This window comes from Haliaeetus albicilla, chromosome 8, assembly GCF_947461875.1.
Source record: "Haliaeetus albicilla chromosome 8, bHalAlb1.1, whole genome shotgun sequence".
In the NCBI taxonomy this organism is placed as follows: domain Eukaryota; kingdom Metazoa; phylum Chordata; class Aves; order Accipitriformes; family Accipitridae; genus Haliaeetus; species Haliaeetus albicilla.
The window spans coordinates 32,812,338-32,825,742 of NC_091490.1; the positions used below are offsets into that span (position 1 = coordinate 32,812,338).

Here is a 13,405-nt window from a genome sequence, read left to right on the forward strand (position 1 = left end):
CCGAAGAGAGCCCAAGGTTGTGCTCCGTCCTACTTTTGATTGAAAACCAACTCCTTGCTCTTCAGTGGCTTGGCTTTCTTCCTGAGCAGAAGTTAAACAAAAGTCTCCTCCACAGCCTCCCTCCTGCTGTTGGCATCGTAATTTGCTGGGGAAGTGTGAGTAAATGCACGAGGGCCAAGTCCTGCTGACTTATTTTAAGCTCTTACAAAACACCAGCATCACTGGTAGATGAGGCAGAGGCAAAGTACTTCCCAACCTACTTTGAAACCACGTGTGGAGCACCCAGCTCCAAACCTTCTGAGTCAGCTGGTCAGACCCCAGTCATCGCTACCTTTGCAGCTACCACATGCTCAGTGTCCCCCTACCCTCCCAACAGCACTCCGGAGCCAGGTTACGCTCTGTTGGCCGTAAAACACCTCAACAGAAGTGACCTTGGGCTGAGCACGAGTAAACCACCGCTGCCGGAGCTCAGCGTGGCACGGCCGCTGCCCCCCAAAGCCCCATCCTTGCCAGCTCCATGCACCCCCAGCAGCGGAGCTCCTCACTGGGGCAACACCGTGGGGGGACAGGCAGGACAAAAGGTTTCCCAGGCTGTGCCTTGGGCTGTACCTCGCCTTCTGGGTTGGGCAGGCAGGCAGGACAGCCCCAGCCCAGCTGCAGGAGATGCCTGCGGGAACTATTTAGCAACTACCTTCATCGAGGACCACGCTTCGGAGGGCACAAGGGGCTCGGCTGCAGCGCTCGCCCTGTGGCTTTGCAACCCTCAATTTGACTGATCAACCACCCAGCCAACAAAATCCATGGCTTTTCATGAAAAACCCGGAGAAGGAAAACCCGAAGAGGCGAGGAGCAGCTGCCAGAGAGGACCCGGTGTGCAACCCAAGGCAGTGCAGCGTGGAAACTGTCTGCGGCTGAGGCAGCTTCTGCCCCACTTCCCCATCCCGGGGCTGCGTTTCACTGACGTGAGCAAGGCCACTTCCTGCCAGGTTTGCAACACAGGCAGCAGGGAAGGCAGAAGTACGGGCAGAAGGGAGCTAGAGAGAGCCTGAGCAGCACCACAAGGAAGGACAAGGACAGGGGCAAAACCCACGACGCGGCTGGGGACCCCACGAGCCATTCCCACCGTGCCATGTCCCTGGTTGAGACGATCCGGCTGTGGCAAGAAGGGGTGTGCGCGGCGGACGGGAAGGAATGGAGGGCAGCCCTGGATGCCTTCATGGCCGTCCAGAACCCCCCTGCCAAAATCTGCTTTAACATCGGCTGCATCCACCTTGTTCTGGGGAAGCTGGCCGAGGCGGAGGAGGTAAGGTACAGCCCTTACAGTCACTACTCTGCTCACAGGCACCAGCGAGTTTGCACGTGGACCTGCCAGACAGATAGATGCGGTGGGAAAGGGAGGAATTAAGGGCCATGGTCTGCCTAAGGGAAGGATTCAGGACCTTTTAAAGCGGGGATGAAGTGTGACACCCCTGGGCTGTTCCTGCTGGACCTGTTTTCTCGGTGGATCAGAGGTGAAGCAGCAGAAGAGGTGCACGGCTTGCTGCTTGCACTCTCTCCCTCCCAGATGTGACAGCAGGGCACTAAGCTCCCGAGCGAGCAGTAGCAGATGGTTCCAGCTCAAAAAAATTAGGAGCCTAGTACAGGCTCCAGCAGCCAGTGCCCAACGCTGTAGGGAGCCATAGCCCAGAGCCCAGCTTAGGCCACTGAGCTAAAGCAGAACAGGTATGACCACTCTATACCCTCAGTTTTTTAAAGCTTTCTCACCCCCTTTTTGTCCCCCTCCTACCTCCATGCAGGCATTCACCCGGAGCATCGGCTGTGACAAGCACCTAGCAGTGGCTTATTTCCAGCGGGGGACCGTGTTTTACCGGAGGCAGAAGTGAGTGGAAGGGTTTAAAGTTTATTTTTTTGCCACTTGCGGAGATGCCAGCCTTTGGCTGAGGATGGTCCCAGGCAGGTTGGTACCCCGGGGCCGAACTGCAACCCCTTGAGGTAGAACAGGCTCCTGTTCATCAGCAGTGCAGTCTTGGGATTAACACCAACCTTGGAGCATCTCTCCTCCCCCTGGGGTATCCAAAAACAGTACAAGGAGATAGGAGACACCCAACTAAACTCAAACAAGTTTAAGTAAAGACTTAGAGGCACCTGCGAGGGGTGCCACCATGAGGTGGTGATGCCCTCGTCCTCTGCTCCACAGCCATGAAGATGCCATCAAAGATTTCAAAGAGGCACTGGCCCAGCTGCGAGGCAACCAGCTCATTGACTACAAGATCCTGGGGCTGCGGTACAGGCTCTTTGCTTGTGAGGTGAGAAAGACTTGACCAGCAGTTTTGATCCCAAAGGGTTGTTCACCATCTCAAGAAATCTAAGGAGAAGACAGCCAACCTCTCTTTGTGCCTTGCAAAAAAGCAAGCAAACTGGTGCAGTGCTCTGTGTAATGCCACCACCCTGCTGTCCTCTCCTTCGCCACACTCCTGGCAATGGTCTGGCTGCTCTAAAAGCTCATTTCCTTGCTCCCATCCCTCCGGCAGATACTCTACAACGTCGCGCTGGTGTACGCCACGATGGAGGACTGGAAGAAAGCTGAGGAGTACCTGACACTGGCCATGAGTATGAAGAGTGAGCCCCAGCACAACAAGATCGACAGGGCAATGGAAGCCATCCTGGTAAGGAGGAGCAGGTCTTGCAGCCATCATGTTTGCTCACAGCAGCCCCACAGGGAGGAGGGAGAAAAATACCAGTGACAGAGGAACTACCTTTTACCTTTGGCTTTAGCAGAGCAGGAGAAAAACGCAGTGGGCTGAGCAAAATGTGGGTGTCATAGTGAGATATGAGTTGGTGGGAAGAGCTTTGGGTCACTGGGGAGGCAAGGACGGGAAGACCGGGTTAAATTGGGCTGGCACAGTGGTGTTTTGACTTTATGGAGAGAGACCTTAACCCCAGAGGTAGAAAGAATGGGACATTAAGCAGTCCCTGCTCTCACCTCTGAAGAGTGCTACGACTTCTCTGTGCTACAGAAGCAGAAACTCTGTGAGCTGGTGGCCATTCCCGCAGGGAAGCTGTTTAGACCAAATGAAAAGCAAGTGGCTCAGCTGGAGAAGAAGGACTACCTGGGAAAGGCTATGGTAAGAAAGAAGCATCTTATTTATTCGGGACAAGCCTGTGGGCTGAGGAGAGCTGCTGACTGCCCTCTCACCACCCCTCTGAGCTGCTGTCTGCTGCCCGGTGGGCAGCCAGAGCTATGGAGCTGGTTCATGCCTCAGGGATCATCCCAGGCATGGAGGGAGGGGTGGCACATAGGCGTCTCATGGGGAACAGGGACTCTGCAAGAATAGAGGAGCTAAAAGCATTTTTCTGCAGAGCATGGCCTATTTTCAGTTTCTCTCTTTAGTGAGACATAAGGGACAGTCAGTCAGCAATGAGCTGGAAAGGTTCTGCTGGAGCTTCAACTCGAGCCAAGATTTTTTCAGGGGGAAAAAGAAGCTATTTAACATCTGACACCCACAAATGACCTCCAGCTCTTCCCCTGCTCCATTTGAAAGGAGCTTTTCAGCTCAGAGAAGTGAGTAAGCTTTTCTCCCATGAGTGTGCAAAATCCAAGCACCGGGAGATCATCCTTGAGCTCAGGTCCTGGGAGGCAGTGCTCCTCCAGAAAGGGAACCATTGGCTGTGCAGGCACTGGGGAATCTGACAACCAAGAGCTAAACAGCTCCTTGGGTGTCAGAGGAAGCCCAGAAACATGCACACAAACATTTATGAATTTTCTAAATTATGTTTAAAGTCACCTATAGGAAGTAAAGGCTTGAGCTGGACACTTTGGCTCCCTTCAACATTTGTGATTAAAACATAAAGGGAAACTTTTAGGTTATAATGGCTCTAACCACAATAACAGCAAAGCTAAGAGCTGAGAACTTACCACAGCTGAGAGGTGAGCTTTGGTGCCAGAAGCACTCAGCCTGTAGTCAAAGATGCTTAGCCTAAAATCACAGCCCCTCTTGAATCTGAAGCATCCTGAGGAATTCGGCTTGGCCAACAGCAAAGGAGAAGGGTGGACATCGGACGTCTAAGAGAGGTCTACAAGCACCAAGTCACTAACCTGTCTGTCTTTGGCTCTAGGTGGTGGCATCCGTGGTGGACAAGGACGATTTTTCAGGATTTGCTCCACTCCAACCACAGGTAAGGCACCACCAGTGAAAGTTCAGGGGGACGTGGGGATGGGTATCATCTCGCAGCTTGCCAAGGGCTCTGGCTCACAGTAGGGAGCAAACAGCAGCATCTCCACCGTGAACTTTCTGCTACTGCTGTGGGGAGGAGGCGGGCACTGCCTCCACGTCTCAGTTGCTCTCTCCATCATCAGAAAGCACAGCCCAAACCCACCTATGTCTGTGGTTGAGGTTAAGCTGGTTCCCTGAATATGAGAACCATATTCTGAATGCAGAAGCAGTGGCCTGGCAGCACATCCTCTGCCCCTGCTGTTGCTGTGGGGTGACGGCTTTCATCAGGGAGCTGTTTCAGACCCTCCTCCTAAGATTCATTAGGGTTCATCTGTCTAAGCTTGAGTGGAGAAACAAGAGCAGTTCTGCTTCCATTCTCCATCCTCCTCCCAGTTCCTGAAGCCCCTTACATTTTCCGTGCCATTTTCCTGATGATGTAGCAGCATCTTCCCATCTCTAAAGGTGCTCGAGAGTTTTTACAGGAGCTTTTTGGAAGGATACAGGGAAGTGCAGCCACTGCAGCCTGCGGCACCGTTACACAAGATAAAATACGCTCTTCTCAATGCAGCCAAGCGCTGACACCTCGCTACAAGAGTCAGGCCTATTTCAAGTAGCTTCTTCAGAGGCCAGAGACTTTAAATTACCTCGGCAGGAGAGACCATAAAGCACTACAGCATTGGACTTTACAAGCAGGGTAATGGGAAAATACAGGGAAGCACAACTTAGTTCAAACTAGCTGATCTCAAATCCTTGATCTCAACACTCTGTGAGCTCAACCCAAAATCAAGAGTGAAAACAGGATTGTCTCTGAAAACCAGCCACAGGTGGAAGAATTAGGAAACTGCTCCTTAGAAGGAGCAAAGACAGTGATATTCCTCATGGCACTTAAGGCAGCTGCTTTATGCATCAGGGTGGCAGAGAGCTAAAAACCTACTGCAGCCAGCTGCAAAGCAGCAGAAAACTCCCTTTAGGTTCAAATTGTCTGACCTGACACCAGCACAGGGAGGAAAGAACTGTGTAGGGGTGATGGCAGGCATGGTAGAAGGCTGCAGGACACTTCTGCAAAGCAACTGAAATCCTCCAGGTTACTGATCATTTTCTTTTTGTCTTCTTGTTGGCAGGCCTCTGGTCCCCCACCCAGGCCCAAGACCCCAGAAATCCTCACGTAAGTTGAATGAAGGATGGACAATGATACTAACCCACGCAGCCAGGTCCAACCCCATCCTGCACCATCACAGCCAAGCGTCCAGCTGGCACCCAAAACTCAGGGGGGACTGGAAACAGATCATAGAAACATGGAGGTAGAGGTCTGGGTTCCCCCTACAAAGTAAAACAACAATGTCGCCTGCTTTCCTGACCTGTCTGCTGCTCCCGCACCCAGGGCCCTCAAAGGGCAGCCGCACCGCGTCCTGTACGAGTTCATCCCCGAGACCACTGAGGAGCTGCAGGTCCTGCCGGGAAACATTGTCTTTGTCCTGAAGAAAGAGAAGGACAATTGGGCTACGGTGATGTTCAACGGAAAGGTACCGGGACGTGCTTGGCAGGAGCGGGCAGATGCTGTGGGGTTCTGCAGAGGACTTGCAGGGCAAAGCCTTGCCATCAGCAATTGAGTTTCTGGCTTAAGTCCCTTATGTCCGCCCTGGCTTAAGCCACAGGGCTCAGTGAAACCCATCCAACCTGCAGCAACTAACCTTCAAGCCTCAGGGACTCTCCTGCAGTCAGGGCAGGGCGAGGACAAGCTCAGTTGTGTCCTCCAGCAGTAGGTTGCCTCCTTGCCAAGCAATTCCCACTCATCTCTCCTTCCCCCACAGAAAGGGATCGTCCCCTGCAACTACCTTGAGCCTGTGGAGCTCCAGAACAAGCTGCATATCCAGGTGAGGAGGCCCAGGAGGAGATGGTGTCCTGGGGAGAGCAGATCCTCACACATGCACCCCCCACCTATTCCAGGCCTTCCAGCAGGACCCATACCTGCAACTCCCTCCCCCTCATAATGCTGCAGTTGGTCCTTCTGGCTCATGGTCACCTTAACACGAGCTCAGAGACCTGCAAAATCTGGCAGATGGTGTGTTGATGGTCCCCTGGGTGGTGGTTGGCAATGCTGGGGAGATAAGGGGTAGCAAAGTCACCCCTCCCCAGTTCAAGACTCCAAACAGGCCTTGGGAAAATAGGGGGTTGGAGAGTGGGCTCCATGAGGCAGCAGTGCCCCAGCTCCCTTAGGAAGGGTGGGATTGACAGCATCACCTTCTTCCCATCCGGCACAGGAAGAAACCCCTCTTGAAGCAGAGATCCCAGAGTCACCCAGCTCTGCCGCTCCAGAGAAGCCGCGGCGGCCAGCACCAGGTCAGTGAGGTGGGGCTGAAGGGATGGGGGTGCCTTAGGGGCAAAACACCCAGCAGCAAGTTTGAGATGGTTTCCTTGGTGCCATGTCCTCACAATTTAAGACCAGGGCTAGGGCTTATCTCCATTTTGTGCCCGGACCCATCTGCAGTCAAGGATGGGGAGACATTAAAGCAGGAAGCAGAGACAGCAGCTGCAGTACTGAGTAAAATAGAGCACGTGGGTCCCCAAGGAAAGCAAGTCCCTCCATGATCTTAATTAGCACAGCAACTAATTGGAAAAAGGGCCTGGGGATAGGAATGGGGCAAGTGACGCCACTTGTCCAAGTCATGAAGTAGAAGGTTCCTTACAGGTTTCTCCTTAGAGCAGGGCACCTCTGATGATTTTAGAGCTGCTGTGAGCTGGGCTAGATTCGAAGGAGCTCTAGTTGCCCTGGGAAAGGGATTCCTGGCCGATGCTACCCAGTGTCCCAAGTCCCAGGCCTGGGGCACTAGGGCCACTGCATCGCCCCCAGCACACTTGGTTCAGGATGTTGGGAAGCCGAAACAGGGCTCTGCTGCCTGTATCCGCGCTGCTGCAGGAGCGCTCAGGTGCACGGTCCGAAATTACTGTTTAAAGCTGGGGAGCATGTGTGTCTTGGACACATGAGAATGCGAGTTCAAACAAAGAGCTGGGAAGAAGCATTGTGAGTTGCCCTCTCCAGAAAACATCACGCGGTGCTCAGACGTAGAAGCCTGCGGCTGAGCCGCGAGCTCCCCACCACTGCAGGAAAAACACATTGGGGTAGAAAATACCACTGTGCAGAGACTGTACTGCACGGGTGTTAACCTGCTGCAGCTTATTCTGGCTATCGATGGCCAACCTGCCAAAAAAACCAGGAATATGTGGACAACCAATTGCCAAGTCCCCTGCTCTGAGGTGGGCCTGAGCCAATCGATGGTGGGGAAAGGTGTACCAAAAGACCACTCGTGTCCCAAGCAGCGCAGCCTCGTAGGCGGTGCAGTGGTAAAGTTGATACAGAAGATGGCTGCGGCTCATGAGAGTTAAGGGAAAACAGCTCAGGCACCCAACAACCTCAAAGAGCATCTTTATGGCACCAAAAGCTGTTGCACATCTAGCAGCAGGACCACATTCAGCAGCATAGCTCCATCTCTTCCCATAACGAGCACAGTAGTGTCAAAGCACTGACAAAACAGAGAGCAGATCCTTGTGAAGAGAATTCAACAGATTGGCATAAAATCACCCTACCTGGAGGTCTGAATTTAGCTTTACAACCCCAGAGAAGGACAGGGATTGCCTCTGGTTTTCAGTGTGGACCTAGGGAGATCAGAACAGCAAAGAGCAGCTCAAGTTTTTGTTGTTTTTTTTTTGTTTTTAAGTCCACCCAGGAAGGACATCCCACCCCTAGAGCTCCCATCCCTGTAAGAGGGAAGGCACAGAGCCCAAACCTCTGCTCGGTGGTTATACCTAAATCTTACAGATGAAGCCCATCGCAGCTGATGCTGCATCCGTTCAAGGGACCACTGCTGGCTCTGGGGTTGGTTGATGTTGCTGCAGATCATGATGGGTGTTGAGGAGAGGGCATGCAGGAGATCTGAATGTGTATTTAGGCACAGAGCAGCAAGGCCTACTCTGTCCCACTTGCTCAGCCACCTCCTTCGTCCTCCACAGACTACGTTCCTGCTACTGCAACGCAGCCGAGAGACACAGCAAAGGTAACATCTCGTGAACACAGACCCTGAGATCCTGTTGGCATTACAAAATCTGCATTTATTGCATATTGAAAAGTGCTGGCATGCCCTGCCAGCACCATGGCCCTGGAAGTGTTTCAGGTTTTCCTCATTCAGGAGCTTGTCCAAAGCACAACAGGGCTAGGGACCAGCAGGTCATCAGGACCCAAAGAGGTGACTAGGGTTGCTTTTTGGGAGTTCTCCTCCAGGTCCGCTCCCTGGTGGACCCGGGGCTGTCAGCAGACCCCTTGTACGACTCTCACCTTGGTTGACCTGTGGCATTTGAGAAGGGAGAAAAAGGAGAGAGCTTGGCTGCAATGCACATGCTCCTGGGCAGGGTCAGCACATCAGAAGCTCACGCTGGGGAGAGAGATGGAAAAATATGACAAACCCAACTCAAAAAAAAAAGAATGAGGGGGTTGGAGGGTGGACACACCTTGAATTTGGTCACCTGAAAGCCAAAATTTAGTTACCAAGTGCCTAATCTCTTACTGTGCTCTCTCCTGGGACAAGCCCAGGGCTGCCAACCAGTGCACATCCAACCATAGTTTGGGTGGCACGGCCACTGACCTGCCCCAAGGGAAGTCCCAAAGGCTGTACATGCTAGCAGAGATGTCTCCCCAGCCAGTAGCCAGTTGACGCCCCGCAGCTCAGAGTTGACTCAAGCGCCCACAGTTTCCACATCCCGGTCCCCTCTCCCTACCCTCACCAAGCCACGCAAGCTCTGACTTTCAGTTTACCGCCCGCAGGAGGCCGAAGCAGCCATCTCCAGCCCCCACATCCTCAAGGTGCATTACAAATACACAGTCGCCCTGGAAGTCGAGCCAGGCCTCTCCTACACAGAGCTCCTGGACTTGGTTTGCAAGAAACTGGAGCTCCAGCCCGAGCACGCACAGCTGAGGTGAGGTGCTGCCCGCTGCAGGAGCTGTGTTTTCAGGGCTCCCACCCTTTACCCTACGTCCTCTGCACACCCAGGTACAAGTCTGCAGAGAGCCAAGCGCTGGTGACGCTGAGCGCGGATAACCTGGAGGCGGCTTGGAGCCAGAGCAAGGACAACTGTCTGACAGTCTGGTGCGACATCACAGAGGTCAGTGACGGCTAGTGGTGGCGGCCACCTTTTCTGCCCGCTCCCAGCAAGGAACCTAAGCAGACGTTGCCTTTGCTTTCCTTGCTGCAAGTGCAGGCTTGTGGCTTTCAAAGCTAGGCAGTGACCTCATGAAAGGCAGAGGAGCAAAGAGTGGGCGAAGAGGAGAAGCAGGGCTTGTGTCTCTTACCCTGGTACAAAGAAAAAGGAGAAGCCAAAAGGTGTCCTTACCAGCTTATTTCCTGCCCTAGGGAGAAGGGTTCTTACCGGACAGCAAACCAGAGGAGTCGCTGCAGGAGCCAGTGCCGGAGGAGACAGGACCAACCCAAGTTGTAGCCCAGTACAGTTATGAAGCCACCCAACCTGAAGACCTGGAATTTCAGGCGGGAGACGTGATAGTCATTTTATCCAAAGGTAATCGTGCTCTTCCTGCGATAGGGGAGGGGAGGGACCTCCCGGCTCTGGTGAGAGCATGAGTCTGACCCTGAGACGCCGAGCACCTGGAACAGCTGCTGCTCAGTTCAGTGGAAGTTGTGGGTTCCCAACATCTGCCAGTCAGGCCAAAAACTCTCAGGTATTTGGTCAGACACTGGATGCACGTTCTTTAGTGGATCCTGCAAGCCTCACTGGGGACTTTGATCTCTTTCCCCAAACCCTCCTGTCCTCCAAACAAACTGTTCATGCTGCAGACCTGCAGAGCAACAGCCTGGCTCAGGCAGTCTTCACTGACAGCAAAGTTCTCCTGCAAGCTGCAGTTTACGATGTCAGGCTGCTCAGATTTCTGCCACAGGGCACTCTGAGAAAGCTTGCATTGCATGCAAACACTTTACAAGATGGGTTAGAAAAGAAGCTTGCAGAGATTGCACGAGCATGAGGTGGCAGCTGGAAGCCAGGGGAAAGGACAACCCAAAAACACATGAGAGTTGCTTTCCTTCACATTGCTAAGAGCTTTGTCACTGAGCTTCCAGTTTCCAGATTCACAGGGCAAATTTGCTCCATCTCCGTGAAAGAAAAAAAAATTAAAAAAAAAAATCCAACCTACTGAGGTGTTTCTAGCTTCTGCTTTGCGTGCTTCTGCTGAAGGACAGGGTTTTCGGCTTACCAGGCAATTCTCTGGAGCCACAAGACAAGCAGGAGCTAAAGACTGCAAGATTGCTTTCTACAAGTGCCTTCTTCCACCACAACGGCCTTGTGCTGTAGCAGCAGCAGAACCCCTCCAGCTCTACCATGGGCTTCCCACCCAAGCGTCAGTGTTACACACACTTCTTCCAACATATTTGCATCACACCCCCATTTCTGCCACCCCCTTCCCCAAACACTTTCAAGACAGGAGAGTTTCACTTGAGCCGTGTTTAAGCTTACTGATTGCAGTTTATTTTTTAAAGGAGATTCCCATTGTGGGGGTGGCACCAAAATGAGGCAAATGCTCTTACTCCTATTCCTCTCACCTGGCACCTTTTTCTGGCTGGTTTTCTTTTTAAGGGTACAATCTTCCATTAGCCTCAATCCTCTTCAATATTGGTCTTTAGTGCTTCTATGAGAATTGAGGCTTAAATACAGACTAAATCTCAGCAAGATCTAGAACATGTTTTTGAGTTGGATCTTTTCAAGCCTGTGCAGAACGCACAGGAGGGAGGACAAAGTTACCATACTTCAGCAAAAGCTGCTGGTGAGCCCGTATCAGGTGAAGAATTACGTACAGACGCTGCACAGGGCATTTGTTTCCCTCCTCAGTTGAACCTGAGTGAGATCAAGACATCAGAAATAGTTTTAAAGGCAAAACAATTATGATACTTTGCTATATGTAGCTCTATCACTAATTTGTGCTGGCTGGCAGGCTTCAACAGCAGTACACAAGCTATCATAGTCCCCTCTCCACTGCTGTACAGGTGAGTTTTTGCACTGTACAACATTGATGACTCCCCCCACCCCAAAATCCTACTCTCTCCTTCACTGCCGAGTTAAATATTTCCCATCCAAAAGTTGGTTCTCACCTTATTTGGTTCCCCACAGCAAGAGTTTTCAGAGCTCCTATGCTTTACTCAATCCAGGGTAGCAGACAGAGGGTTTTGCTTTGGGTCGGTTTTGGTTTTTTTTTTTCCTTTTTTAATACAAACATGGAACAGCAGGTAAAAATACACTTTAGTTGGCATCTTGAAGATGACAGCCCAAGGTCTCAGATCCTTGCTCTCCACACTTTGTTTCCGTGGCCTTCTATTCAAAGTAGTTTCTAAGCCCCTTGGTCTCTATTTTTGTCTACTTTCCCCAGTTTCATCTGGCAGTGCATTCTTTCTTACCTTACAGCTTTGCTCTCTACCTCATTCCTCCCCAGGCCCTTTCTCCACATACCTCTCTTTACCAAGCTTTAGCATGGCTAAAAGGTTTATCAGTTGAAAACCTTAAAATGGTGATGTCAAGCCTGTCTGTAGCACATGGAGGTTATTATGCTCCTGTATATCCCTAGGGTGACAAAAATTGTGTTGATTTTATCTTCCAGTGAATGAAGACTGGTTAGAAGGCCAGTGCAACGGGAAGATAGGCATCTTCCCATCCGCTTTCGTTCAACAGTCTAACACTAAAGACCCAGAGATGTGATTTCAGAAGAGCTTAAAGTCATGGACATGGAAAGAAATTAAGAATTCAACTGTTGCAATTAAGAAGTTTCCATATTAATCACTGCATCTGAAGATGAACTTTAACTATTATTGCTACTTGTATTAAAAGCTTTATTTTTTTTATTTTACCTTTTGCATTGTTCTCTAAAACAGGTTCTTATTAAAAAGTTCCTAATTGTCTTCCTGTTAGGAATACATTCAGTCCTAAAACCTGTGCTTGCCAAGAGACTTGCTCTGTCCCACCGGCCCTACCCTTAACAAAGCTTTTATACAGACATGCCAGCAGCCTGGAAAACCCTCGAGAGGGTGGTGCCACTTGCATTTACAGCCCTGCCAACAGATCCAGAAGAGGAACTGGCATTCAGGAAGCTACAGACCGGGCAAGGCTGAACAGCGTTTGCTTCCTTAAAACATTACTGCCAACCCCAAGAGTTTAAGGGACACCGTGCAGCCTCACCCTGCTCCAACTGACAATTCACTTCAAAATCACACTGACTTTGAAAACCCCCACCAATAAACGTATACACATTTTGTTTCACCTTTGGGAGCCATATCTCAAAGCTTTTTCTCAGCAGTCAGAAGAGACAGTAACTGAGAAAGACACTGCCTGGAATCTCAGCAGGTCATACAGCAGCCAAGTTGTCTTCTTTATAAAAGCCTACACAACTTTGATGCCCCATTCCCTATACAAGAGGTTTGCCCCACTCTGTGCTTGGCACTACTTTCACAGTATTTCACCTTCCCCAGCTGCGGACAGCTGGTACTTCTGGCATTTTAAAATTATCTCTGGCATTTTAAAATTATCTACCTTGCCCCGTCCTCAAAACACACAAGCTGTAGGTATGGCCAGCCACCTACAGCATTGGGAGTGCTTTCCTTTAAAGGTGCTAAGGACAGCGGTTTCCCCTCTTCAGATCCTATCACACAAGTTCAGGACAACCCCACTGTCCCAATAAACTAAATATCATATTTATTTTTAAAGGAACTTACTCTGAAGAGTTGTCTGGATACAGTGAACACCTGTCATTTCAAAAGCAGAACATCTCTGTAGTTTTCTTTGACACATTTATAAGTATGCTGTTTCAAAACTGGCTGCAAACAGTCAACATCCCGAACTGCAGGCAGGTCGACAGCAGAAGGATCTGTGTCCTCCAACTCCCCCTGCCTGTGCTCTACCTGGTTCAGTCTGCAACTGAAGAAGAGCTTTGCAAGCTACTCCCGTCCCAGATTTTTGGTTTGGTACATAAAACGCATTGCACACAGGAAGTACAAAACCATGATCCAATTATCTTGCACTGAGCCCAAGCCAGAAACTCTGTTATTTATTTAGTTCTCTTTCAAATAGGAAAAAAAAAAAAAAAAAAAAAAGAAAAAAATCAACTTCTGACTTCTCCAAAAAAATAATGCATTTTTATAAGCCTGCAG

General features: G+C 50.9%; 1 protein-coding gene across 1 annotated transcript; it reads left to right on the forward strand.

The window, feature by feature from the left end:
• Positions 1-847: 847 nt before the first annotated feature.
• Positions 848-12,160, forward strand: NCF2 (neutrophil cytosolic factor 2). Its single transcript, XM_009930744.2, has 15 exons — positions 848-1,303; positions 1,797-1,879; positions 2,198-2,306; positions 2,532-2,666; positions 3,018-3,125; positions 4,117-4,176; positions 5,336-5,379; positions 5,596-5,737; positions 6,026-6,088; positions 6,476-6,554; positions 8,223-8,266; positions 9,031-9,182; positions 9,257-9,368; positions 9,617-9,779; positions 11,863-12,160. The coding sequence occupies exons 1-15, from the start codon at positions 1,130-1,132 to the stop codon at positions 11,958-11,960; spliced, it is 1,566 nt and encodes a 521-aa protein (XP_009929046.2). The 5' UTR covers positions 848-1,129; the 3' UTR covers positions 11,961-12,160.
• Positions 12,161-13,405: the final 1,245 nt, after the last annotated feature.

Excerpts from the sequence above, each read along its gene's own strand:
- NCF2 (XM_009930744.2), top strand. The coding sequence starts at position 1,130 with ATGTCCCTGGTTGAGACGATCCGGCTGTGGCAAGAAGGGGTGTGCGCG. Across the intron at positions 2,667-3,017 it reads GGGCAATGGAAGCCATCCTG|AAGCAGAAACTCTGTGAGCT; the intron begins GTAAGGAGGAGC and ends TCTGTGCTACAG. Across the intron at positions 9,183-9,256 it reads CCCGAGCACGCACAGCTGAG|GTACAAGTCTGCAGAGAGCC; the intron begins GTGAGGTGCTGC and ends CTGCACACCCAG.